The sequence below is a fragment of the Aspergillus mulundensis genome, assembly GCF_003369625.1.
Source record: "Aspergillus mulundensis strain DSM 5745 chromosome Unknown scaffold_11, whole genome shotgun sequence".
In the NCBI taxonomy this organism is placed as follows: Eukaryota; Fungi; Ascomycota; class Eurotiomycetes; order Eurotiales; family Aspergillaceae; genus Aspergillus; species Aspergillus mulundensis.
In genome coordinates, this window is record NW_020797899.1 from 1,310,199 (window position 1) to 1,336,292 (window position 26,094).

General features: G+C 39.0%; 7 protein-coding genes across 7 annotated transcripts; 6 read left to right on the top strand and 1 right to left on the bottom strand.

Annotated features, from left to right (window-relative positions):
• Positions 1-7,835: 7,835 nt before the first annotated feature.
• Positions 7,836-8,372, top strand: DSM5745_09276 (cell wall mannoprotein 1 family protein; the record flags this gene model as incomplete). The annotated part of the gene is made up of 1 exon (XM_026751292.1): positions 7,836-8,372. The coding sequence occupies one exon, from the start codon at positions 7,836-7,838 to the stop codon at positions 8,370-8,372; it is 537 nt and encodes a 178-aa protein (XP_026600378.1).
• Positions 8,373-8,779: 407 nt separating this feature from the next.
• Positions 8,780-11,176, top strand: DSM5745_09277 (fungal specific transcription factor domain-containing protein; the record flags this gene model as incomplete). Its single annotated transcript, XM_026751293.1, has 6 exons — positions 8,780-9,000; positions 9,090-9,438; positions 9,481-9,691; positions 9,738-9,769; positions 9,815-11,068; positions 11,114-11,176. 6 exons carry the CDS (start codon positions 8,780-8,782, stop codon positions 11,174-11,176), a joined length of 2,130 nt encoding a protein of 709 aa, XP_026600379.1.
• A 246-nt stretch (positions 11,177-11,422) lies between these two features.
• On the top strand, positions 11,423-13,091 carry DSM5745_09278 (lanthionine synthetase C family protein; the record flags this gene model as incomplete). Its single annotated transcript, XM_026751294.1, has 3 exons — positions 11,423-11,603; positions 11,685-12,237; positions 12,290-13,091. 3 exons carry the CDS (start codon positions 11,423-11,425, stop codon positions 13,089-13,091), a joined length of 1,536 nt encoding a protein of 511 aa, XP_026600380.1.
• A 356-nt stretch (positions 13,092-13,447) lies between these two features.
• On the top strand, positions 13,448-15,986 carry DSM5745_09279 (uncharacterized protein; the record flags this gene model as incomplete). Its single annotated transcript, XM_026751295.1, has 4 exons — positions 13,448-13,767; positions 13,834-13,971; positions 14,018-14,525; positions 14,619-15,986. The coding sequence occupies 4 exons, from the start codon at positions 13,448-13,450 to the stop codon at positions 15,984-15,986; spliced, it is 2,334 nt and encodes a 777-aa protein (XP_026600381.1).
• A 619-nt stretch (positions 15,987-16,605) lies between these two features.
• On the top strand, positions 16,606-18,426 carry sxa2 (putative pheromone processing carboxypeptidase (Sxa2); the record flags this gene model as incomplete). The annotated part of the gene is made up of 4 exons (XM_026751296.1): positions 16,606-16,813; positions 16,880-17,162; positions 17,223-17,449; positions 17,519-18,426. The coding sequence occupies 4 exons, from the start codon at positions 16,606-16,608 to the stop codon at positions 18,424-18,426; spliced, it is 1,626 nt and encodes a 541-aa protein (XP_026600382.1).
• Positions 18,427-19,711: 1,285 nt separating this feature from the next.
• DSM5745_09281 (uncharacterized protein) lies at positions 19,712-20,902 on the bottom strand (the record flags this gene model as incomplete). The annotated part of the gene is made up of 1 exon (XM_026751297.1): positions 19,712-20,902. One exon carries the CDS (start codon positions 20,900-20,902, stop codon positions 19,712-19,714), a length of 1,191 nt encoding a protein of 396 aa, XP_026600383.1.
• Positions 20,903-21,769: 867 nt separating this feature from the next.
• Positions 21,770-22,393, top strand: DSM5745_09282 (putative phosphoglycerate mutase family protein; the record flags this gene model as incomplete). Its single annotated transcript, XM_026751298.1, has 3 exons — positions 21,770-21,989; positions 22,034-22,256; positions 22,309-22,393. 3 exons carry the CDS (start codon positions 21,770-21,772, stop codon positions 22,391-22,393), a joined length of 528 nt encoding a protein of 175 aa, XP_026600384.1.
• Positions 22,394-26,094: the final 3,701 nt, after the last annotated feature.

Sequence of the window (26,094 nt, forward strand, 5' to 3'; positions counted from 1 at the left end):
CTATAAGCTATATTATAATCTATACTTTTATACTAGGTATTATTAAAGCGCCGCCTTTCCCCTTTTAGTTATAAATAAATATTATATTTTATTTAAAGTATTATAAATAATAAGAATAAGACACTAAATTTAATATATTAAATAATACTTTAATAAAGTTAAAAATAGCAATAATAAAGCTGTATTTAGTACTAATATTAATAATAATAATAGTATTTTATTATTATTTTTTTTTAGTTTAGCGGCGGGTCGCGGACAACCCTTTAATTAAAAAAGGRAAAAATTATTAAGGCTAACATTTTTTTATTTAATATTATTAAAGCTAATTTACTATTACTCTAAAGTTAGCACCTTAGGTAACCTAAGCTTTAGCCTTAGGCTATTAAGGCTTAACATACCTTATTATTATATTAGGTTATATAACTTAACTAGGTTATTAGTATTTAGGGTTTTAGCTACTAGTTAAGCAAGGCTAGGGTAGGCCTTAAATATAAGCTAAAATAAGGATTTATGCGTAAAGTATTTAAACTTATATTTACTTTTTAATTAAAAATAGCTTAAGTATAGCTTAAAAATTTATAAAGGTGGCCTTAAGGCTAGTTTTTATTAAGATTTTTAAGTAACCCTTTTAATATTATTTAACGGGGTTTAGAATACTTTATTCTTATTAGTTAGATTCCTTTATTAATATCTTCATTGTTAGTAGAGATCTTCGAGACTTGTCGGTCTTACATTTAATATACTAATAAAAAAACTACTTTATACTATAGCTAATTTAAAACTAAAATATAAATTTATAATTTTATTAGTAAGATAAGAATATTTAATATAATATTTTATATTATTAATTTTATTTATAATAAGTACTAAGCCGTGCTTAGACAGCCTTAAATAGCTAAAGTAAATTTAAATATTTTTTTAATTACTAATTAATAGTGTTAGCGGTATTATACCCCATGCTTTTAAATTAAACTAATAAAAAAATTTATTAAAATAATAAAAAAGGGTCCTGTACTCTTAGTTTTATATAAATTAAAAAAAATTAAAGGCGTACTAGTTATAGTCCTGCCTTTTTAACATACTAAATAAAGTTAGGTTTTTTTTAAGAAAAAAGCGTCTTAACTTTTAAGTAAAAAAGTATATTATAAAATTTTTTTAAAAAAAGGTAAAACGCCTTTTTAAGGGCTTATTTATAGCCTTTTTTATTATAAATTATTAACTTTAAAAAAGTATTTTAATAAAATATTAGCAAGGAAATAAATATAGCTATCCTAAAGTTTAATAAAAGTACTTATTTTTTTTACCTAAAAAGTAAATAAATTTTTATATTTATATATTAATTATTAAGGTTTAAATATAATAACCTAAAAAAATTATTATTTATTACCTTGTATTAATAAACTTATAAACTAATTAGTAAATATATAATATTTTACTAAACTTAACCTTTATAACATGTATTACTATATTTATATAAAGCAAAAAAATAAGTAAAAAATAATATTTTAAACCTAGTATAGCTATTATAAATATATAGTTATATTATTTAATTTTATTAATATACCCGTGATATTTTAGTTCTATATTAATATAATAATAAGCGGGGTTCTTAATAATTTTTATATGGTTTACTTAAATAACATCCTAATCTTTTTAAAAACTAAAAAAAAAAATATATTTAATATATTTAAAAAGTCCTAGAACACCTACAGAAGCATAATTTATATATAAAGTTATTAAAGTATAGTTTTTACTAGGAAAAAATAAAATTTTTTAGCTTTATTATTAGCTAGGGCGGAATATTTATTAACTTAGTATAAAATTAAATAATTACTAATTAGCTAGTGCTAATATTATATTATAAGTTATAAGTTTTTTTAAGGTTTATAAACTACTTTAAATAATTTATTAAAAAATATACTAGAGTAACTCGCCCTATAATATAACTTTTAAAAAAAATAATTAAAAAATATAAGAATAGCTTCTTTTTATAGCTGGATAATATATAAAAAGCTTTTAAAAAAATTAAATTTACTTTTACCCAGCCTTTAGTACTACAGCATTTTAACTTAAAAAAAAAATTCTTATTATTATAAACATGTTAAGTTTTATTATAGCTAGTATTATTACGCAGTTAAATTAAGAAAAAATATTTAATAAAAAAAATAAAATTAATAGTGGCCTATTATTTTTTACTTTTAATAACTTTATAAACTAAAATTAAAATATAAGGTTTATAATTAAAAACTACTTATAATTATTAAGTTTTTTAAAAAGTAATAATACTACTTAAAGGGCTTTATATATTTTATACATGTTTAGTATAATTATAATAACTTATAATACTTTTTTAAAATAAAGGTTTTAAATTAAAGGTAAGCTTATTAGGCAAAATTATTAATAATTTATAACTTTAAAATTAAGTATAGGCTAGGAAGGTTTAATTTAGTAAATATATTATTAAAATACCTGGATTATTAAGTAAAAAATAAAAAGTATTAAATTAGTTTACTTTTAACTTTATAAAAAAAGTTAAAGTTATTTTTTAACTAAATTAATACTAAACAGGCGCTAAAGGGCCTAGCTACTTTTTTAAAAAAAGGTTAAAAAAAGTATTAACTCCCGGGGCTAATATATTTTAGGTTATAAATTATAAAAATAACCTATAAAAAAAACCCGCTAAACTAGCTATAAAACCCCTTTAATAAAAGCTACTTAAAGCTTAATATAAAAATACTTACACTAGCTATATTTAATAATAGCTAAAAAAAATAATTTTAGTTAAAATAGGGCAGGGCTTTTATTTAAAGTACTAATATATAAAAAATAATTTTTTTTATTAAAAGGTTATTTATATCCCTCCCATGTTTATATTATAATATAAAATTATAAGGGTATATTATAATAATTTTTATATAGGCTATTTTAATTATAAGTATATTATTAAGCTACTTAAGCATAAGTTTTAATAAAAAAATTTTAATAAAAAAGTATAAAAGTATATTAAAAAGTATTTTTTATATTAAAGGTTTAAAGCTTTATAATAGCTAGCCTAAGGCTAGCTTACCTTTTTACTAATTTTAAATATATTATAAAAAAATCTTTTTATAAACTTTATTATTAGCCTACCTTTATTAAAGTATAAAGGCCGCGTGTATAATATAATATTAGTAATAATAAATTATTTTAGTAAAAAAGTAAAATATATTTTTACTACCTAAAAAGTTAATACTAAAAAGCTAGCTAATAAATTTATTAAAAAAATAATATATAATATAGGGGTGCCTAAAAGCCTAGTTATTAATTAAAGCTTATTATTTACCTTAAGTTATTAATAATTATTTTATTAAATACTATAAATTAAAAAATACCTTAACACTATGTATTATCCATAGTTAAATAGTTAAACTAAATAATAAAATTAAATACTTAAAATATACCTATATATTTATTATAACTTTTAGTAAAATAACTAGGTTATATTTTTATTAGTTATATTATTTACCTATAATAATTTAAAGTATAATATAACTAGGTATATACCTTAAATAGCCTTATATAACCAGGAACCTATTATTTTCTTATTAAAAAATTATAAAAAAAGAATATTATATTTTTTATTAAAAAATAAACTTTATTAATTATAAAAGTTATAAGATAAATTATAAAACCATATAAATAAGGCTTAAAAAAATAAGCTTTTTATTATAATAAAAAGTATACCCCTACTAAATTTAAGGTTAAAAATAACATTTTACTATTATTACATAATATTAAAATAATTTAACTAAGTAAAAAACTTAATTAAAAGTTTAATAATTTTTTTAAAATTATTAAACTTATTAAAAAATAGGTATATTAGCTCTAGCTTACTAGTTATTATACTTAATTAAAAATTTATTTAATATTTTATATATTCTTGCTAAGGCCTTACATTAAGTAACCTAAATTTAAAAGGGATAAAAAAATACCTAATATAAAACTTATTAATAAAAAGTAAGAATAAAAAGTTAAAGCTATTCTTGCTAAATAATATAATTATAAACTAAATTAATTTTTAGTTAAATAAAAAGGCTAGCCTAGTTATAAAAACTTATAAAAGCTACTTAAAAATTTTAAGCATGTATAAAAGGCTTTAAAAAATTATTATAAATTAGCTAAAATAATACTAAAATACCCCTGGTTTAAAAAAAAGTAATAATAATTTTTTATTTACTAGGTTTTTATATTACTAAAGCTAAAAAACTAGTAAAGTAATTATTTTTTTCCTATATTTTAAAAGGTTTAAAGGTTTAATAAACTACTATTATAAATAAAACACTTTTTAATAGGATTTGGACTACCTGTGGCCTTAAAAATAATATTAAATTTAAATATTAAAAACCTAGGTGGAGATAGTTACCTTTTTTTTTTATATAATTTTAAGGTTTAATAAACTACAACCTAAATAGCTCTAAATTACTAAAATTTATAAGTTATATTTATAAAAGTATATTAAAAAAAAGTTTTTTTTTTAAAAATAAAAAATAAATAAAATATTAAAGCGGCACAAGGCTGCCTAAAAGCTAGCTATATAAAATTTTAAAAAAAGGCGTAAATAAAAATATAAAACTTTTAAAAAGTAAAATTTAAGATTATTATAATAGCAGGATTAATTATATTAAATATATTTTTATTATATATTTTTTAATACCCTTTATTAAAAGCGGCTAGAAACTTGCCAGTAAATAAGTAAAGCTTATTAAAAAGTATAAAAATAGTATAATATAAGTTATTTATAAATTAAACTTTTACTAGCACCTTATTAAAAGCCTTAATAATATTTTTTATATATTTATTAAATATTTTTTACATGCTTATATATTTTTTAAGCTTTTATTAGTAGGTAAGTATTATAAAATATTAATATTATTATATATATAAATAGGGATAGGCTTATATTTATTACTATTACTATAATATTAAATATATGCTAAACCTAAACCCTAAAAAATATAATTATAATAAGGCTTATAAAAATTTCCCTTAGGAAATACCTTTAGTTTACCACTAGTAGTAAGAATTTACTAATTATTTTTATTTTTTATTTTTTTATTATTATAAAAGATTACCTTAGTATATTTAAAGCATATTTAAAAGCTATTAGCTATTTATACTAAAAGCTATTTAAAAAAAATAAAAAAAACTTACCTTTATTAAAAGGGCGGGGCTGGCTATAATAAAAGTAAAAAAAGTTAAAATAAAAAAAATAAAATTAAAAAAGGTAATTATAAAGGGCGTGGTATTACTAGTATTATTATTATTATTATTATTATTATTACTATTTAAGATATTATTATTTAAAATACTTAACAAGTAAAAAAAAAAATTAAAAAATATATTATTAGGCTTAAAAAGCCTAAAATAATTATATATATTATTTATAAGCTAATTAATAGTAGCCTGGTAAAAAATAAAAAATAATAATAAAATAAGTTACTAGTTTTAATAAGTTTTAAATTAGCATATTTTAATATTAATATATTATTATTAAAATATTTTTAAACAGGCTACTACAGGCAAAAAAGCACTTATTATTAAAATAAAACCTTATATATAAATACAGGCTAAAAAAAATTATTTTTAAAATTAATAAAATAAAAGGGTGTTATTTATAGTTAGCTATTTATTATTACTTAAAAAAAAGCCTTAAAAGCTTTATTTAAAATTATTTAAAAAACTTACTACCAGGGGAGTAACTAGGCAAGTAACTAAAAAAAAATAATTTTTAAAAGTAAAAGGTTTTTAAGGTTTTATTTAAACCTTATTTTTTTTAGTTTTTAGTAAAAAAAGCTATTAATTATATTTTTTTAATATTAATAAAGCATAGCACTGTACTAAAAAAAATAATTTTACTTAAATATAATTAAAATAAAAAATAAAGTAAAAAAATAAAATAAAAGCTAAAATAAAGTTATATAATTTAGTTATATAAAAGTAATTTAAGGTTTAAAGTTTTAAAAAAACTAAACTTAGGTTAAACTAATAAAAAAGCTATTTTTATAATTAGGCGCCTTTTTAAAAGTAAATAAGTAATAAGGTATTTTAAATAAAATATTAAATATTATTTAATATTTTAAACTAAGAATAATAAACAATAAAAAAAATAATAATAAAAAATATTATAATATTATAATATAATAATAAGTTAATATTATAAATTACTTATTTATTATTTTTTTAAAACGGCTAGCGCTAGATCGCGGATAATTTATTTTTTTAAAAGGGGAAAAATTATTAAGGCTAATATTAATTTAAGTTATATTATTAAGTAATACCTAAGTTACCTAGGTTATGCTACCATAAAGTATTAATATTACTTATATAGGATACCTTAAATACTTATTTAGCTTAATAAATTTTATTATTATAAATTATTATATAAAACTTAATATAATATTAAATTTAATATAATATTAGGTTTAATATAGTGTTAGCTTTAACTAAGAACCTTAGCTTAAAAACCTTAGGTTTTAAGTATTATTTAAGTAGTAAAATAAAGGCATGCCTTATATTAAATTACCTTAATAATTAAAAAGTGGCTATAAGGGGCGTAAATATAAAAATATTTAAATACTACCTACTTTTTAAATAAAAATAGCTTAAAAAATTACTTAAAGGCCTTAGGCCTTCAGGCAAGGCCTATATAAAAAGGCCAAAGGCTATAGTATATTTAGTTCTTTAAGTAATTATTTTAGTTAAATTTATTAAGGTTCTAAATACTTTATTCTTATTGGTCAAAGATACTTTGCCAAGCTTTATCATTGTTAGTAGAGAACATCTGGGTGCTAGGGCGCCCTTACATTTTCAACATTCCACTCCACAAACTTACCCCTCGCGCACGGGTACACAGCCGAGGGTTAGCTTTTGCCTTCGCGAGAGAGATGACTTTTCCATTGGTGGAATCTTCATCTACAGTAGCATTATGCATCATTGCTGCAAGGGTCCAGAGAGCTAAATCATCCCGCTAAGGTCGCCGACTGACCTGCGATGTCCCAGAGTGGTATCCTGTGCGATAGCACGAGGCAGCGTTGGCAGTTGACCAAGATACCCATGCTGAGTGTTATCGGACTGGCCTATAACGTTTTGCTCATATTGTAGATGATCAATACCGGGTGGGTAGGCATAGCAGCTCATCGCATAGTGACTGATTGAAAAAAATGAGGACAATCCACTTCCAAAGTTGTTGGTGGAGACCCCAGCCCTACGCGGAGTCCTGTAGGGAGCTCTGCTCCGTAGGACCACGTTCGATTTCAACAATGATCGTCGCTCCGCCGCCTTCATTGCGGGGTATACTCCGTGTGGGGTGCAGCATAATCTGCAAATGCGGATTGCTTCGCTAATAGGAATTCGTGATCACTGCAGGTGTCAGGGACACCCGAGTGTTCTGGTCGACCAAGGACGCTGCCAACCAACAAGCTCGTCCATAGCGCGCCAGGATTGTGAAGAATCAAGCCACTGGGCTCATATTGCGGGGAAATGGGCTCGGCAACGATATAGAGGTGGTGGTCAAACTCTCAATGTCGCAATTGTTCCCTGCGCTTCGTCCTACCTCGAGCTCCCAGTTGAAGCACATGCGCAATAACCTCGCTCGCCACCTTGACAGAGTGTTATCGACCGAGGTTGCACTAGCTATACCTCGAGTGTCATCCAGCGAGGCTTAAATAGCAGACTCAACCCCACGTTTCCGGTCATTCATTTCGCGATCAACGGGCACTCGAGTTCTTCAGCTTCAAAAACCCAGTTCATCAGTCCACATTCAAGATCAAGACTTTCGCAGACATACCATTTTCAAAATGAAGCTCGCTACCGGCTTCCTCACTCTGACCCTCGCCTACAACGCCTTCGCTGAACCCATCCCCAAGGCCAAGCGCGCCCTGTCCGACTACACCGCGGTCTTCAGCGCCATCCAGTCCCAAGTCGCGACAGTCTCGTCCACCGTCGCCTCGTACGTCGGCGGTTCGACCGCCGGATCGTCCGTTCAAGATGCGTCGGCCGAGCTCGTGACCATCATCAACAATGGTGCCACCAGTGTCGCCGGCTTCGACAGTCTCAGCTCACTCGATGCCCTCCAACTCGTTTCGCCCATCCAAGACCTGACCAGCGATATCAGCGGCCTCGTCGACGCGGTTATTGCCGCCGAACCCAACTTTGTCGCGGACGGTCTTGCAGGCGATGTGCTCACTTCGCTTCAGGATCAAAAGACAGCTGCCGAGGGACTGAGGGATGCCATCACCCCCAAGGTTCCGGCTTCGTTGCAGGATATTGCGTCGGAGCTCGCGGAGGGGATTGTCACCGAAATCGAACGTGGGATTGCCGCGTACTCGGACTAGATGGACGGATGACGTGGTGCCGTGGCAGGATGGAGACTCTGAGAAATTGATGTACCGGTCTTCAGGTTGGATGGTGGATCATCGCGGGAACCGGCCTCTGGCTGCAAGGATTGTTTAGCTGCCCGTCTTCTAGTGGTCGCCCGTACCGAAATATAACTCACTTACGTAGGACTGGTTGCGCAAAATCTATATTTGAATAGCGTAGTTGTCTTGAAGAAGAGTCGCTCGTTAAGTACTTTCAGTGTCCTTTCATGTAAAACAATAGGCTGATTTGGAGGAGCGTTGATATATATAGTTTCCGCGGATGGTACGACTGGATCCTGAGCCATGAAGTACCGCGAGGCAACATTGTCTCGCCTGTCGTAGGACGGAATGGAATTCTCCCTCCGGTCATCATCCATAATAGGATGGGAAAGGATGACAACACAGCGGAGGATCACAAAGGATGCGAAGGAAAGCCGGCCTTGGAAGAACAAATGTTCCGCGCCTGCCCGATACGGAAGGAGCGCGTCCCTCCCCTGAGTCCTGGTGTTCTTCCTCAGCAACACTCACCAAAAGCTAGAATATCACGGCAAAATGCAGGCTTCAAGTACGGTACATGGACTCTCCAAGTCTTGCCGCCGTGCCCGTATCCCGCTGTCGTGCGAGGCATGCCGCAGCAGGAAGTATGGCCCCCTGAACCGTCACCGAAGAAATGCTGTACGCTGACGCAAATAGACTGAAATGTAACCGGGAGAAGCCATGCCAAAATTGCACGGCACGCGGAGAGGAATCAGGATGTAGATTCAAGGGTTCTGCGAACGGAACACCATTATCTTCCCGTGCTGATAGAAACGGAGAACTGATGCGCCGGCGAATTGAGCATTTGGAGGACACGGTCAAGAGACTGATCGGCGACAGTCAGACCGTCCCGCCAAGGCTCCCACCAGCCTCGTATCACGACGAGCATTACTCCGGCCCGAGGGGTGTTGATGGTCAGGGTCCAGCGCGCGTTGGTACGACCGTCATCGACGGAGAACACTCGGTCTATGAACCAACAAATAACTGGCATGACGTGCTACGCGAGGTGTGTTCCTCGCCCATTCGCTAGCTATACTAATCAGTCTAGGTCAACGAACTGAAAAAGGCATGGGGCGAGACCCAGGCCGAGTCGGCATCCCATCCCTCATCAAATTCGGTTGACGGCACAAGCCTCCTCTTCGGCCATGTTGAGCGAGTGGATATTCCTGAGATCTTATCATCTTTACCACCCAAGCACGAACTGGATAATCTCATCCAGTGGTTCTTCAATAAGAAAAAGTTCCCATTATCCGTTCCTCGTAAGTCGCTGGCATACCATCACGGGATGAGCTTACCGATGTTTAGCCATCATACACGAACCGACATTTATGCGAGAGGTATGGTTTCCACGCCACTACTCCAGCCTGCTCTGACACCTTCAGTACAACAACCACGTGGATAACCCATCGCGAAGCAGCGTCATTTGGATAGGGTTGCTTTTTTCTATTCTTACCTGTACCATGCTCGCCGCCCTATTATCTGGTTCACAAGATTATCACGACGCCGAAGAACGATTTGATTTCTATCGGCTACGAACCGCACAGTGCCTGCTGATCGGCGATATTGCAAAATGTCAGCCATATACGATCGAGACTCTTGGCCTCAACGCCACAGCTGAACTGAACAGGAAGGACGACAGTAGCCGGGGACTGTGGATCATGACGGGAGTCATTGTTCGGGCGGCAGTCAATATGGGATATCATCGCGACCCGGATCACACTCCTTCCATATCGCCCATGAAAGGAGAGTATAGACGACGAATATGGCTTTCGGTCACCACTATGGACGACATGGCCTCTTACCTGTCCGGCTTTCCGCGCATGACGCCAGCCATAACCTCAGATACGAAGGAACCGCTAAATATTGATGACTGGGAATTGTCTGAGGATATCACAGCCCTCCCGCTATCAAGGCCGCTCTCGGAGCCAACGTCAGCCACATTCATGATCGCCAGAGGACGCGTATCCCATGCACTCGGCGAGGTTATCGATTTCATGAATAGCTGTTGTCCCGATAATTTTACCAAGGCACTTGAGGTTGATAGGGTCTTGGAAGATACATGGTCACTTCTTCCGTCGCATATGAAAGTGGACTCGAATATATTCGACCAAAGCCCAGTCCAATCGCCGCCCAACTACTCATATTTAGCGCTGGAATGCATGTACCACCATGGGATTTGCACCTTGCATCGAAGGTTTATGCAGAGCAATCTCGAGAAGCAGTCGAGCAAGATATCCCGTTCGCGATGTCTCGCATCGTCTCTCGCATTGATCAAGTTTCAGCAATTGTTGCAGCCGCCCATGTACTCATTCTCGCGAACTCGACAAATCCTGGCCCCGGCAGCGATGATAATTCTCCTTGAATTGGAGATGAGGCGAAAAGCCCCGGATAGCGCCTCAGACTTTGTAACTGTTACCCTTGTGGAAGCTTTGGATAAGTCCGTCGTCCTGTGGAAAACTGCGTCAGGATCTTGTGACGAAGCTGCAACAGTCTATAAAGTCTTGAACGATATGATTCAGAGTATCCAAAGGGGTAGTGCCAAAGAAGCTTCGCAGTCGCTGGTACTGGATTCAGCATACTATAGTCGGATCGGCTGGAATGGCATTGGTGTTTTGAATGAGAATGGCATCGACTGGGTAAGTCATCTCTCCCATGTGGATTTCTGCCTTAACGTGATATAGGCTTGGTGGGATGAGTTGATCGAAAGCTCGGGGCTGTGGGACGGCTCTTCCATGATCCTTTGATCTTGAGCTCATGCCTCCTCGTACCCTCAAACACGCCATGGCGTCAATTGCCCTCGATTCCGCAAAGCATAACTTATTTAGCGAAGCTTTTACGCGATTGTGTCATGCTGTCATGTTGGTGCCTGACACGTCAGAGCGACGCGGGGTTGATGCCTGAAAATCTCCCAGCTCTCGGATTCGCAGAACGGCCTCCAATGAGCAAATGCTTGCATCTCGAGGGTACACAAATATCCAAACACGATCAACATGTCCGAGCGCCCTCAGTACTACACGAACGACCTTGACTTGCCTCAAATAAACGAAGCGAGTCTCCGCCAGACGCTGGAAGACCTCCGGCACGCCGTCCTTAATGGCGTTAAAGTGATCGAATCTAATGCTCCAGCGAGCGGCCAGTATGACGGTCGAGGAATGTTTACTGGGGAGCTAGGTATTATCCATTATTACATGCTTCTAGTTCATGCGCAGTACCCTGTTTCGAATTTCAGATTTATCTAACCGCCGTCGTTAGGAATTCCTGCCGCGTACCTTCGCCTAGGTCATCAAGTAAAGTCGTTAGGTGCCACTGCGGACTTCTACACGCTGGCCGGCTCACGCATCCCCGTGCAGGGGCCAGATGTTCCTCTCCGGATAGGAGGGCTCTCGCCTCTGGCATCAAAATCGCCCATCGCCACCGTCACGCTGAGGATTCTCCACAAATGTTTAACTGACCAGGCGGATGGTATTTCCCATTCGGACCTTGAATGTCTTACTGAGGCTGTACAGTTGGCTCTCAGTCATGGTTCTACTGCCTTCTATCATGGGCACAATTTGGGTGCCGACGAGGTTCTCTTCGGTCGCGCTGGACTGCTGTGGGCCCTTCTGAATATCAGGACCACGACGGCCGAATCCCCACCTTCGCAGAAAGAGCGCCTACAGCCGATTCTCGACGAGATTCCAGAGCTCATTCGGTTTATCATCGATGCGGGCAGAGAAGGGGCTGCGGATTACGCCAAGAAACACGGCCGCAAAGCCGCTCTTCCTTTGATGTGGCCATGGAAGCCGGGGGACTACGGAGTTGGATGGTGAGTAAAGAGCTTCACGTAGTCAACGTCGCTGACCATCGTCAAACATCAGGGCTCATGGGTTATGTGGCATAATCCCGGTTCTCCTTGCTTGCCCGCTGGATGAACTGGCCAACGACGCCGACAACTATCTTCCAGAGATCGGAGGAACTATCAGCGCACTTTGTGAAGTATGCATTGCGCGTAACGGTCACTTGCCGACCAAGATCCCTCCCCGGTCTTCATCTCGTGAGTCGCCGCTCGTCCAGATGTGTCATGGCGCTCCGGCAATCCTAGGCCTCCTCGGCTGTGCATTGAAACATAGAGAACTGCTTCTAAACCACTGGGAACCAAGCTGGAATCGTGCCGCTCGTCTTGCGACAGACCGCGTATGGGAGGAGGGCCTTCTCTCAAAAGGCGGTGGTTTATGCCATGGCATCGCCGGCAATGCGTGGCCCTTCCTTCTTTTACATGACGCGCATGAGTACAACGGCGACGTATTGGACAAAGCCAGACAGAACTATGCCGAACGATCAACTGACCCAAATACCATTGAGGACAACCTCACAGGAGACGAGTTTCTTTCTCGCGCTCTTGCCATGCTCCTGCATGCGCGCGAAACTCAGCCTTACAACGCTTCTCCGGAGACTGCGTCCAACGACTATCGCATCCCTGATCATCCATACTCCCTCTTCGAAGGCCTGGCCGGCATCGTATGTGCTTGGGCGGAAGCCTGCGTGTTGATTAGCGCACGGCTTCGCAAGGCGGAAGTTGGCCCCGAGAATATCGGACATGACCATGTGTTTAGGGAGTGTATGCAGCAGCAACTCGGCTTTCCCTTTCTAGGTGGAAACGGAGCGACTGGTGTCCCATGATGCGATAGAAATGACGGCATACGATCGTCTCTCTTGTATGCCATGGCGCTTCTCCCCCGCCGAAGACCATGCTCGCTAGTCCGCTCTGGATATTGCTTTTTGGTTTTGCTTTTTCTCACTCTCGAGCAATTTCGACCGAGGCTTCGCTGGCCTGATTCGACGCTCAGAATCATGATCCCTGTCGGTCCCCGACATCCGTCGCTGATAGGCCGGTGTACGGCTATTTTCACCAAGAGACGAATAGGTTGAACAGAGCGCGACCGCGACCCCCTGCTTATTTTAGCAGAAGGCCGCTCAGGGTTTCTCTGCGCGCCCCGCTTTTTCGTCTGGTAGATCATCGTCTCATTGCTTTCAGTATGTCACACACCACGGCAGCACTCGCCAAAAGCCAGGCGAAACAGGAATCTCTGAAAATCCTGATTGACGAATATAACATACATTTTCAATCGGCCGACGATGACCTGCCGTCAAATCTCCAACGTGAGTATGACGTTGTGCAGGATATCGAGAACGCAACCATCAACGAAAATATTCGGAGAAGCTCAAAGGAAACGCAATACCGGACAATGGAGATCTGGGAAGCTGTACGATCGTGCGCGAAAAATGAGAATAATGAAGATACATGGCGACACGAGGTAGAAACCAAGATCTTCAAACCTCTGAAGCACCACGCCTGGTAGGTTCGATGCTGTCCATTTCCATCACCATACTGTCACCATTACTCTGACTACCTTTTCCATAGCTCCAAGTGCGGCAAGCGACTTTGGAAAGCAGACGTCGAGTTTCCGATCGGGAAGGAGGTTGGTAGAAGGCGGGAGAACCTCCAAAAACGACGAGACAAACGAGAAAAGTGCGCCTGTACGCCGGACGGTCCTCTGTGGTAAGTCGTCTTCCACAGCCAGCGCCTAAGCCTTGTGCATCATCAGCTCAGCCTTGTCCACCAGGGACCCGCGCCTTAAACACCGCGTTCTGGAAGGACTGTATAGTCGCCACGTGCAGTATGAGCCAGACCTTGCGAGACGAGCACCAGCAGGGATTTTCCCGGATCTGGTCGTGGGACTCGCAGATAGTGACAACTTTAGGAACGTCCTTCGGTCGCCCAGCGAAAATTCCCGTGGCAAGCGAGTAGGTGATGATATCAAGTCCGATCTCTTTGCCAGCACTGGAAGTATCAACGAGAGTGGAATGATCTTCCCATTTTTGGTACTTGAGGCTAAAAGGGCGCGGGCACCGGACAGTTGGGAGGATATGCAACGGCAGATGGCGCTACCAGCGTATGAGATGCTGAGAATGCAAACTGCTCTTGTTGAGCGCTCTCTACCCGCGCTCATGGGCGAGGGGCTACCTAAAATATGGCTTGTCAGCTTCAAGGCCCAGATCTGGAAGCTCTATGTTGCTACTGCAGAGCGAGGCCCTACGGGGAGGTATACAACTGTAAGTTGAACATCAAATCCAGTCCGCTACGTGAGGCGCCTTTAGAGTATGGGCCCTACGTTCAGATGGCAATTCAGGGCTGACACTCGCCAGAGGATCGTTAAAATGTGGACTGGCGATGTCGAGGATAAGGATGGTGCCTTGAAGCTAGTCTTATTGGTCGACTGCATCTTCGATTGGGCTTTAGAGTTCTATCGATTTGACATCTTCGACAGCTTGAAATCGATGGTGACGCAAAACGCCAATATTCGCAGCGCCTGTATAGCACCCAGTGTCTCCGAACTGCCCAGTAGTTCGGGAAGGGTGGACATCTCCACTGACTCCGATCCCTGCTTTGAGAATCTCGAGTCCATCCCCGACGAGCCTCGGCCCACGGATGTCATAAAATACAAGAATGGATGGGTTCGCGATGTAAGACAGATCTTAGTATCTGGCGGGGGCCTGTTTATCACAGCCAGCAACATTGCAGAGATCTTCGACAATTTTGAACATCCAGATCATGCGAAACGTTTCGCACGGTTCATTTGGGCAATTCTCAGTCCGAATGCGCTGCTCTTCCACAACGAAGACATATTGGACCGCGTTAGAGAAGTATGGACAGGCGAGAGGGATAGGAGGCAACACTTATCAAACTCGAAGATTTATTTGCAACTTGAGGACTACGCTTACATAGACATTCAGTGGCAGTTAAAGAAAGACTTGGCTTTTGTGGCTGCCACCGAGGATAGTATACCCGAGCTTTTCCGTCGTACAATGTACGTCAAACGGTCGCTTCACGAAATAGAACAATCTCGACGCCCAAATATCACCGAGGAGAGAATTCTGGAGGACATACGCGATTCCCGCTCCGTCGATTTTGCCGAATTGAACCTCCAAGATGCAGCCGAGCGCTCGCGTTGTCGACTCGGGGGACGATTGGATACCTCGGTGCCGAGCTGTGTTAAGGCCTTTCAGGAAATCTTTCGAATGTATCAGGTGGGCCAGAGAGAACCCTCGGAAAATTTTATCAAGATATGGCATCATCCTGGGCCTATCATTGCGACCGAATCTCCTCAGCCATCGCTTGTTATCGGCACTGCGGACTACAGAGACTGGCTTCACGTCGACCGTCGCAATAGAACGCCGCAACTCTGTTTATTTGTTCCTAAGAACCTGAGTAACTGGAGTAGTTCTCAGACCGCGGCAGCTCTGGAGCTCATCCAAAAACAAGATGACAGCTTTGATCGTACTGTCCTCAGAGGCGCATATTTCTCCGGATATACGCAGTTCGATGACAATTGCGGGCTGACCATCTCACCGTCTGATCCTCTGCCTGACCCAATCTCCATCAATGACTTGGGTCCAACCCCTGAATCACTGATTGATAAATGGCTCCAGGAGTTGAACAACGACGCAATGAGTGATTCCGACAGCGATAACGACCGTTACTCTACGGATGATCTTGACCATCGAGGAGAGTAATGTGGATGGAGAGGGGGAGCAAGGGATGTTCGGTGGTCGAAGCCTTGGTGGGCCACAACCACAAGAAGTATAAACCGCTTCAATTATCTATGAGCGCAGAAAAGAAAAATTACTGCAGTTCAGACACCCAGGATCTCATACACCTAATGTAGATCGACGGTGGATTGCATCTTTACAAAGATGTATAGAACCTTGGCGGACTTATTCCCAAGCCTCGAGATGGATAAATCACGGATTGATGGCACGATACATGCCCTAGCACATAACAGGCAGGTCCGTCGGCGGCCGATAAGCAAGAATTGGAGACGATGGACAAAGCTTGGTGGCAGTCAAGCCTTGTCCTAGCGAGGTAGCATTGCTTATCTGCCAATTCCCCACACTTGTCCATTGTCATCCGGCCAGTGCCGCCATTGGTCTTTCCCCTGGTTGTTTTGGAGATCATTGCAGAAAAGGACCGGCTTCTGTAACCTCAATATGACTGCCGACGGTCATAGGTCGCTGGGTAGATTTCAGCATGCAGCGCTCCACACTGACCGTGCGTTGCACGGTTTATAAATCGCGTGATGTCCCTCGTGGGATCAGCAATCGACTTCAAACTTTGTCCTTTAATCGCAGCAGGATGAGGTTGAGTAATTTGGTATCGACGGCCATTGCCGGCCTCTCGCTCTATGCCGAGCATGTATCGGCCTCATCCCCCCATGGCCGCTTCGGCCAGCGAGCTCGCGACAGCGTGAACCTAGCAAAACGCGCCTCGCACCTGCACAATGCCACTGCGTCTGGCAAGCATCCCAAGGAGGACTTTCGGTTCCTGAACAACAACACTGCGCGTATGTATCTGCCTCATAAAGTCATATTCCCGCCAGTCTGTACTTTTACTAACAGGGAATGGAAAGCCTTCCTCGTCGATCACCTTCCTGACGTGCACTTCGACGTCGGCGAGCTCTACTCCGGCCTGATTCCCATCGAGAAGGGCAACAACTCGCGCGCGCTGTTCTTCGCCTTCCAGCCTAAGCTCGGTGAGCCCGTTGATGAGGTCACGATCTGGCTCAATGGTGGTCCCGGGTGTAGTTCGCTTGAGGGATTCTTCCAGGAGAACGGACGCTTCCTTTGGCAGCCTGGAACCTGGGCGCCCGTCGAGAACCCGTACTCTTGGGTGAATCTGACGAATGTGCTCTGGTACGTCGTTACTAAGATCAATCTCGCCATCAGAAACGAAGAGACTAACGGCCGTTGCAGGGTCGACCAACCCGTCGGAACCGGATTCTCGGTCGGAACACCGACTGCCATCTCGCAGGAAGAGACCGCCGAGGACTTTGTCAAATTCTTCAAGAACTGGCAGCAGACCTTTGGAATCAAGAACTTCAAGATCTTCGTCACGGGCGAGAGTTATGCCGGAAGATACGTGCCCTATATATCCGCTGCAATTCTCGATCAGAATGACACCGAGTACTACGACCTTAACGGTACGGTCAATCATACTCTGACCCTCTCAATCAAGGCAATACCATATCGTACTAATAAGAATGCTGCAGGCGCCCTCGTCTACGACCCCTGCATCGGCCAACACGACGTCGTGCAAGAACAAATCCCCGCCGTTCCTTTCGTCCAACAAAACGCCAACCTGTTCAACTTCAACAGCTCCTTCATGTCCCAGCTCGAAGAGATGCACCAACAGTGCGGCTACGCCGACTTCATTGACCAGTACCTCACCTTCCCGGCCTCGGGCATCCAACCTACAAAGTACTTCAACTACAGCTCGGAAGCCGACCTCGCCTGCGACGTCTTCGACCTCATCAACAACGAGGCCTTCGCGTCAAACACCTGCTTCGACATCTACGAGGTCAACCTCATGTGCCCCCTACAATGGGATGTCCTCGCCTTCCCAACCGAACTAACCTACCAGCCCCACGGCGCACCAACAGTGTACTTCGACCGCCCCGACGTAAAACGCGCAATGCACGCCCCCTCCGACATAACATGGTCCATCTGCAGCAACCAAGCCGTCTTCGTCGGCGGCGACGCAGGCCCCGAATCCGAGGGCGATATCTCCGCAAACCCCATCGAGGCCGTCCTGCCGCAGGTCATCGAAGCCACGAACCGCGTCCTGATCGGCAACGGCGACTTCGACATGATCATCATCACGAACGGCACCCTCCTCTCCATCCAGAATATGACCTGGAATGGACAACTGGGGTTCAGCGAGCGGCCCTCCGAGCCCATTTATTTGGGCGCCGAACTCCCGGATCTCGAGTGGGCGGAGGTCCGTGTGTCCAATGGGCTCGATGTCGATCAGCCGCAGGGCACGATGGGCGTTCAGCATTTTGAGCGTGGGCTTATGTGGGCGGAGACGTACCAGAGCGGGCATATGACGCCCGAGTATCAGCCAAGAGTTGCGTATCGGCATTTGGAGTGGTTGTTGGGGAGGGTGGAGAAGTTGTGAGTATGGTAGAGTAGATAGGGTACTCATGGTATTTGTATGTAGTAAGTGATATGAAGTGGATATAACCTCGATGGCTGACTACGAGCATGAAGCGGCTTTGCCCTATGTTTTCTATAATGGTAGCTGTGTTCATAGATGGTTGATAATCAGGTATGTAGACTGCAATTCTCGACAGGACGGGCTAAGTATCGTGGTGCTCTGCCCGTGGACGGTGTGGTGTGCCTGAGATGCAGGATGCAGGTGTAATGGGCCTCTTTGAACCAAACAGTCGTTATTAAGGAACAGAAATTCACTGTAATATTTCCTGGCCATTTACACGCAGACTTACCCTCCACATGCGCATGTGTGTGGTTCATGTCGCACATACTCGGTGGCCGTGGAGTTGCGTTTAGTTTATCTGTATGTAAGAATTATGTAGCGGTTTAGGGATGCCACATGAGGTATGGAAATATACCTACTAAGCCCAGAGAGATATTCAGCAGTCAAATCAACAGGAAATAATTCCAGGAAACATTATGGTAGGTAGTGATTCTCGTGCTTCTTCTCGGGTACCCTAGGTGCTCCAATGCCTGCAATGCCTGCAATCCTCCAGCCCAGCCCCCTCACCGGCCAGACCCGGCTTACCCCGGACCCTCCAGCTATAAAACCCCGCCAGCCCGTCCGATAAAACCCCCCATCATCAAATCTAACTCCAAAAAATCAAGCCAGAATGTCCCTCGCAACCCTCGGCCTCTCCCTCCCCCCCAGCCTGACCCCACCCCACCCAGGCCAAACAATCCCCAACCTCGGCCCATCCGCGCTAATATTCAACTTTGTCTTCGCCTACGGGCTCCTCTCCAGCCGCACAATCAAGCAGTACTACGGACTGGACCACAACGTGTCGCCGCGCGAGGACCTAGCCAAATACGGCGATGCCGCGGTGCGGTCGGGGAAGATCAGCCAGAGGACGCTGGACATGATGAGGCGCAATGAGAGCGCGCATGCGAATGCGGTCGAGAACTATGCGTTGCTTGTTGGGGCGGTTTCGATGGCGACGGTTGCTGGGGTCGAGAGGGTTGTGGTTAATCGGGCGGTTGTGGGGTATACGCTTGCGAGGGTTGCGTATGCGGTTGTGTATGTTGGCGTTGAGCATCCGGGGTGGTCGCAGTTGAGGGGCGTTTGTTGGTGGATGGGGAATGTGCTGTGTTTGAATTTGCTGCTGAGGGCGTCGTTCTTGTTGGGGTTTTAGGATGGAGACGGTGGATGGAATCAAACTTGGTGTATAGAATGAATAACTCTGAAATAGCTAGATCTTCTCGTGGCAGTGGGAGCAGTGCGACGGGGCCAGGCCCTCTGTGGCTGCCTCCCAGACACTATCTTCTTCGTCGTCGTCTTCCTCGTCGGTGTCATCCTCATCTCCCAGAATATCATTCTCGCATCTCCTCCAATCCGGATCTTTCAGCTCTGTTCCTGTTGTGATCTGGCGGCACGCCACTTCCAGAGCAAGTATCGTAGACCCGCAGTATGGCCGAATCCTGGCTTTGGCTATGAGGTCCTGGCACCCTTCGCTAAGATCATCAAACACGCTCTGAATACCTTTACCCCCGGGGCAGCGCGTACTAACACCCCAGTAACGCTTGCGAGGCCTTTTTGGCACCCGGATGAACTCCCCTTCGATATCTCGGCACGCCCATATAGAGCGCAGTATCTGCACGCAGAAATGCCAGTCCAGATACCGCCAGGCAGGCCGGAAGGATGATCGGAACTGCAGCCGCTGGCCGTCAAGCTGCCTCCATGTCTTATCCATCCGACGGGTCACCGGCTGGTCGAGTTTCTCCCAGGTCGGGTCCATGATTTTGACCTTGTACTCGAGTGACTCTCGGCAGACCCAGGCGAGGAATGCAGCCATTGATGGGTTGTTAGGGAGGTTCGGCATGATGGCGATCTTTCCAGCGTCGAAGGCCTTCTCAATGACGTGCGAAACAAACAGCCCGTTCTTGGGAGTGTAGAGCTCCGTGTGCCGTCCCTTGTCGAAGATTCTGTCCATCACGTCCGGTATGTATATGTCAGGAAACAGTTGGACGGCGTGCATCAGTTCCTTATCGAACCAGGTTCCGACGACCGGGCACCAGAAGGTATCTTCGTCGGTGGGATGCTGGGCATTGCTGACCTTGATGAGCTCAGCGCGAAAGGCAGCCTGCTTGCGGCGGTATTCCTTGTTGGTCATCGTCCCGCGCTCCATACACTGGGTGTCCGAACCAGAGCTCTTCTTTCTCAAGAGCTTCTTGAAGGAAGTCCACGCAGACCTCTTGGGGCCACGCTTCATCGCTTCGAGGTTATCGTCCTCCACCCATTCGAGTATCTTGACGAAGTTTTCCCATGCCTTGACGTGCTGGAACAGGGTTTTGGCCTCATCGGTTTGCTCCTGTTCGGCCGGGATCTCGTCCGCCATTTGTCTCAGGGAAACGACTTTCTCGCGGTTGATTGCTTGACACATGACGTGCAGTTTGATGTCCGTTTTGCTCGCGGGGTGTTTCGGGATGCGTTGCGGGTGTTGAGGAGGTTTGGTGTCGCGGGTGTCAGAAGGTGAGGGCGGCCTTTAAGATGGTAAGATGGTGGAATGACCAAGTGACTCATTCCCTCGGAACAGACTCCCTGACCGCGACCGTGGTTCACGCAGCATCGTTACGCGATGGCCGGATGGCAGTCCCGGGCCGGTGACGAACCCATGGAGGAGATCAGTTGACAGTTGCAATATGCGGGAGACAGCAGTGCCCTCCACCGATGGCAATACGATAGAAAAGAACGGTTTGGCCCCGAGACAGGCAAGTTGAAGTAGCCGGGGAACAAGCCTCCACGACCCTGAGAGCGCATGGGCAATCGCGGCTGATAGCGAAGGGTCGAGCGGGCATCTCGATGGCAGGAGCGACCAACAGGCTGAGCGAAACATCTTGTGGCGATCGGGACGTTGACAAGCACGATGCAGCCATTGTCCATTGGGAACGATGGCATTTGACGTCAGTGGCTAGGCTATACTCTGGTTGTCTCCAAGGTCCTCGCGCGCCCGACAACCTGCGCAGGAACGCAAGATACCACACAACACCGGTAACCGCAGCAAAAGCAATCTCGATAGACAGACGCCCAAGAAGTGGAGAAACAAGCACTCGCTGAAGCAGATCATCGATTCATCTCACCACGTGCAGTAGTCAGCCAATCACGTCAGCTGCACAATATCACCATCACTAGACAGCGTCGCATTTGCTCTTTGCCCCGTCGGGGCTGTTGAGACGGTGAAATGCTATAAGAGAGCGTTTCGTAACGGAAGAAGGACAGGTCATCGAGTCGCTTGCCATCAATATCAAAAATGTATTCCACGATCATCTCCATCGCTCTCCTTGCTACGTCTTGCACGGTCGCCGCTGCAAAGCCGACCGTCTACCTCATCCGACACGGCGAGAAGCCTGCTGATGGAGGCACCGGACTTAGCGCCCAGGGCGAGGATCGCGCACAGTGCATCCGGCAGGTTTTTGGTGCGTTATCGGGATACAACATCGGGTATATCATGGCGATGACGCCCAAGTCGAGTAAGTTCTGCTCTCCGATAGAATTCCTGCGCTCACCGTGTCAGATGGCAAGCGGAACCGCCCATATCAGACAGTCCTCCCTCTGGCGCAAGACCTGGGCCTTGAAGTGGACATCTCCTGCGATCGCGATGACGCGGAGTGTGTCAAGGATGCAGTAGATGACTATGACGGCGAGGGGAACGTACTTATCTGCTGGGAGCACGATGCGTTGACGGACATTATTGAAGAGCTGGGCGATGACAATGCCCCTGAGTACCCTGATGACCGGTGAATACTCCGTCAAGAGCGAACCGTGGGAAAGGAGATGCTAACAATGCAGGTACGATCTGACCTGGACCGATCCCTCCCCGTACGACCAGATCACCGCAGAGACAAGCGAGCAGTGTCCAGGCCTGGACAATTAGATCATTATCTACTTTCAGGATATGCAGGATCCATGATCGCCCTGGTAAATGAAATCCGGGCGTCTTGAAAGTCGGACTGGCGATCTACGACCAGCGCAATTAGAGGTGGAATCCCTTCGGATGAGCGGATGAGCGGCTATAGAGCACCGTGGCATGCACGGTCGTTTCAAATCAAACTCTTTTCCACCTTTCTTCTGTGTACACTACTACTGTAGCTCTGCTGTCTCTGTTCAACTGACTCAGGGCCCACTGGACGAACCATGGCTTGGATCGTGGGGATCTGCAGAGCTCATGTGCGGATTCTCAAGACCATAGTTGGGGTCGACTGGGTCACGCGGGTTAGGCATCCAAGGCTAACTAAAAGTAGCTAGTATAAAGCGCCTTAATTATTTAACCCTTATTTTTTTTTAATTTTTATTTTTATATTATTAAATTTTTACTTATATTAAATATATTTTTATATTAAGTATTAATACTTTAGGGTTTAAATATATCCTATAATTTATTTAAATATTAAAAGCCTTTATTACTTTAAGCTTAATAATAATAGCTAAAAAAATATTTAGTAATATTAGGCTTTTTTTAAGGTATATAAAATTAATAAAAAAAAATACTATTAAGTAAGTAATATATTTATAATTAATACTTAACTAGTAACTAACTAGTCCCTTACCTTTATAGCTATTTTTAAAATATAAGTAAGTTATTTAGTAATAATAAAAAAGTACCTTTTTATTTTATATTTAATAAGACCTATAGGCCTTAAGTTACTATTAAAAAACTTATAAGCTTAAGCTTTTTAAATATATAACTAGTTATTAATTAATTAGTTACTAGCTAAGTATTAATTATGCCTTAGCTTTTATAATTTATTATAATTAAAATTAAAAGTTTTTAAATAATTATTACTTTACACCCCTAGCACCTAAATAAAAAATAAATATTAATTATTTAAAGTAATTATTTAAAAAACCTAAGGTTTTTTAACCTTATAATTATAATATTTACTAATTATTAATATTAAAATATTTAAAATATTATAAGTTTTTAAACTTATTTTTAATAAGTTTTTAACTAGTTATTAATTAATTAAAGCCTTTTTTTATAATTAATTATATTTTATAAAACCACTAAAATACTAGGTTAAATTTTAAATTTTTATTTTAAATAATTTTAAAAAATATTTTTTTATTTTTTTTATATTTAAAAAAAGTATACACACCCACCACTAACACTAAAAAAATTACCTTATATATATTATAAAAAGATTTAAGCTATTATTTAAAACATAGGTAATTTAAATTTTATAAAAGGTAAATATAATTTACTAGTTATTAACTAGTTAACTATTAATTACTAACTAGTTATTCTAGGTTAACTCCTTTATAGTTTACAGGTTAATAAATTTTATTAAAAATATGGTGTTAATTATCTAGGTAATATCCATCTAGCATTTGCTAATATAAATTAAATATTTACTATAATAACCAAGCAGGTAAGTATAAGTGTTTAACTAGTTAATAACGAGTTACTAACTTATTCTAGGCATATATTTAAAACATTTATTTATATAAAGGTCTTATAATTATTATTTATACTTTTAATAAGTAGCTTAAACTTATATAGTTTTTAAGCTTTTTTAAGGTAAATATATTTTATAAGCAGTAAATAATAATAGCCTTAATAAGGTTATTTTTATTATATTTCTTATAAAATATAATAAAAATAGGTTAACTAGCACTTATTAATAACTAGTTAATTATTAATTATTAATTAATTATATTAGTTACTATATTTTATTAAGTATTTATAAACTAAAAATTAGGAGATACCTATAAAATTTTATTTACTAAGATTTTTAAATTACTTAAAGTAATTTGCGGAAAACTAGCAAGATTTTAGTATTTTTATTAATAAAGCTTTAAAATAATTATTATAAATATAAATAAAAATTAAATAAAAGGTATTTTTTAATATTAGTTATTAACTATTTACTAATTAGTTAGGTTTTAGTAAATATTTTTAAAGTTTTAATTTAAATAACTAGTTTTATTAATAGTAGCTTTATAATATTATTATTTTTTATTAAGTTTATTTTCTGCAAGAAATTAAAAATATAATTAAAAAGTTTTAATAAAAAATAATAATATACTAGCTTATAACAAGCCTTATTTATACTTAATTTTTTAATAAGTTTTATAATATTATTATATTTTTTTTAAGTAAGTAACTAGTTATAAACTAGTTAAGTACTAGTTTTTAACTAGTTTTTTTTATTAATTTATTTTAGCACCCTAGGTCCTACTAAAAATAAAATAATAAGCTATTTATAAGGCTATAATAATAATTTTTACTAGCCTTAATTTATATTATTTATAAATATTATATATATATTTTAAAAAGGCCTGTTTTTATACTAATACTAGTAAAAATACTTACTAAAAATTATATATTTTTACTAAAAAAAAGTTATTAATTAATTAATATTTAATTATTAATTAATTAACTTAATACCTATACTTTAAATAAGCGGGATATATCTTAATATAATACCTAAAAAATATATAATATTATATATAGCTTTTAAAATAATAATAAAATAGCTTAACCTACTTTAAAGCTATAATAATAATATAAGTTATATAAAAATTTTTTAACTAGTTTCTTACTAAACCTTAACTTATTACTTACTAAATTTTAACTTATTACTAACTAATTATAATATAAAAATAAAGGTAAAATATAAAAAAATAATACAGCCTTTAATATAAATTTAAAAAAAAAAAGCTTTTACCTTAAAATATAAGATTTAGGCAAGATTTATATTATTTTTTTAAAGTTTTAAAATAAAGCTATTTTAAATTAACTTTTAAGTTTATTATTTTATAGTAAAGGCCATAATCTTTAAGCCTTAAATATTTTATTTATAATTAGTTATAATTTAATTACTAACTAGTTAGGTTATTACCCTTTATAATAAAATTAATTATATAAAATTAGGCTAAGTTATAAGCCTAATTAAAGTTTTAAAAATAATAGATTATAATATAAAAGTAGTACTTAAAAAATTAAAAGCTATTTTTAAAAAATACTTTAAAATAATAATTATTAATTAATTAAAAACTTATTACCCCCTAGTTACTTTACCTACCAGGCCTAAAAAAATAATTATTTAACTTATTATATACAGGCCTAATTAGTTAAGTACTAGTTTTATTTAAAAGTTAATAAGCCTTAACTTTTTTAATAATTAATTAAAAACTAGTTATACCTATGCTTAGCTTATTAACTAGGTTTTTTTTATAACTAGTTAGGGACTAGTTAGTCCACCCCTAGCTTAATTTTATTAATTACTATACCTTTAGCCCCCTATAACTTTATAAATTAATAGTTTACTATTATTATTACTAGTTTTTAATAGCTTTTTTTTATAATAAGGCCTAGTTACTAGCTTACCACCTATTTTATTTTTATATTTATTATTAATACCTAGTACTTACCTAACTAGTTATTAACTAGTTTATAACTAGTTTAATAAAAAAAAATTTTTATTTTTTTTTCTTTCTTAATTTATCTCCTAATTTATATTTAAACTATATTATACTTATAAATAAAATAAATAAAATAAATAAAATAAATAAAATAAATAAAATAAATAAAATAAATAAAATAAATAAAATAAATAAAATAAATAAAATAAA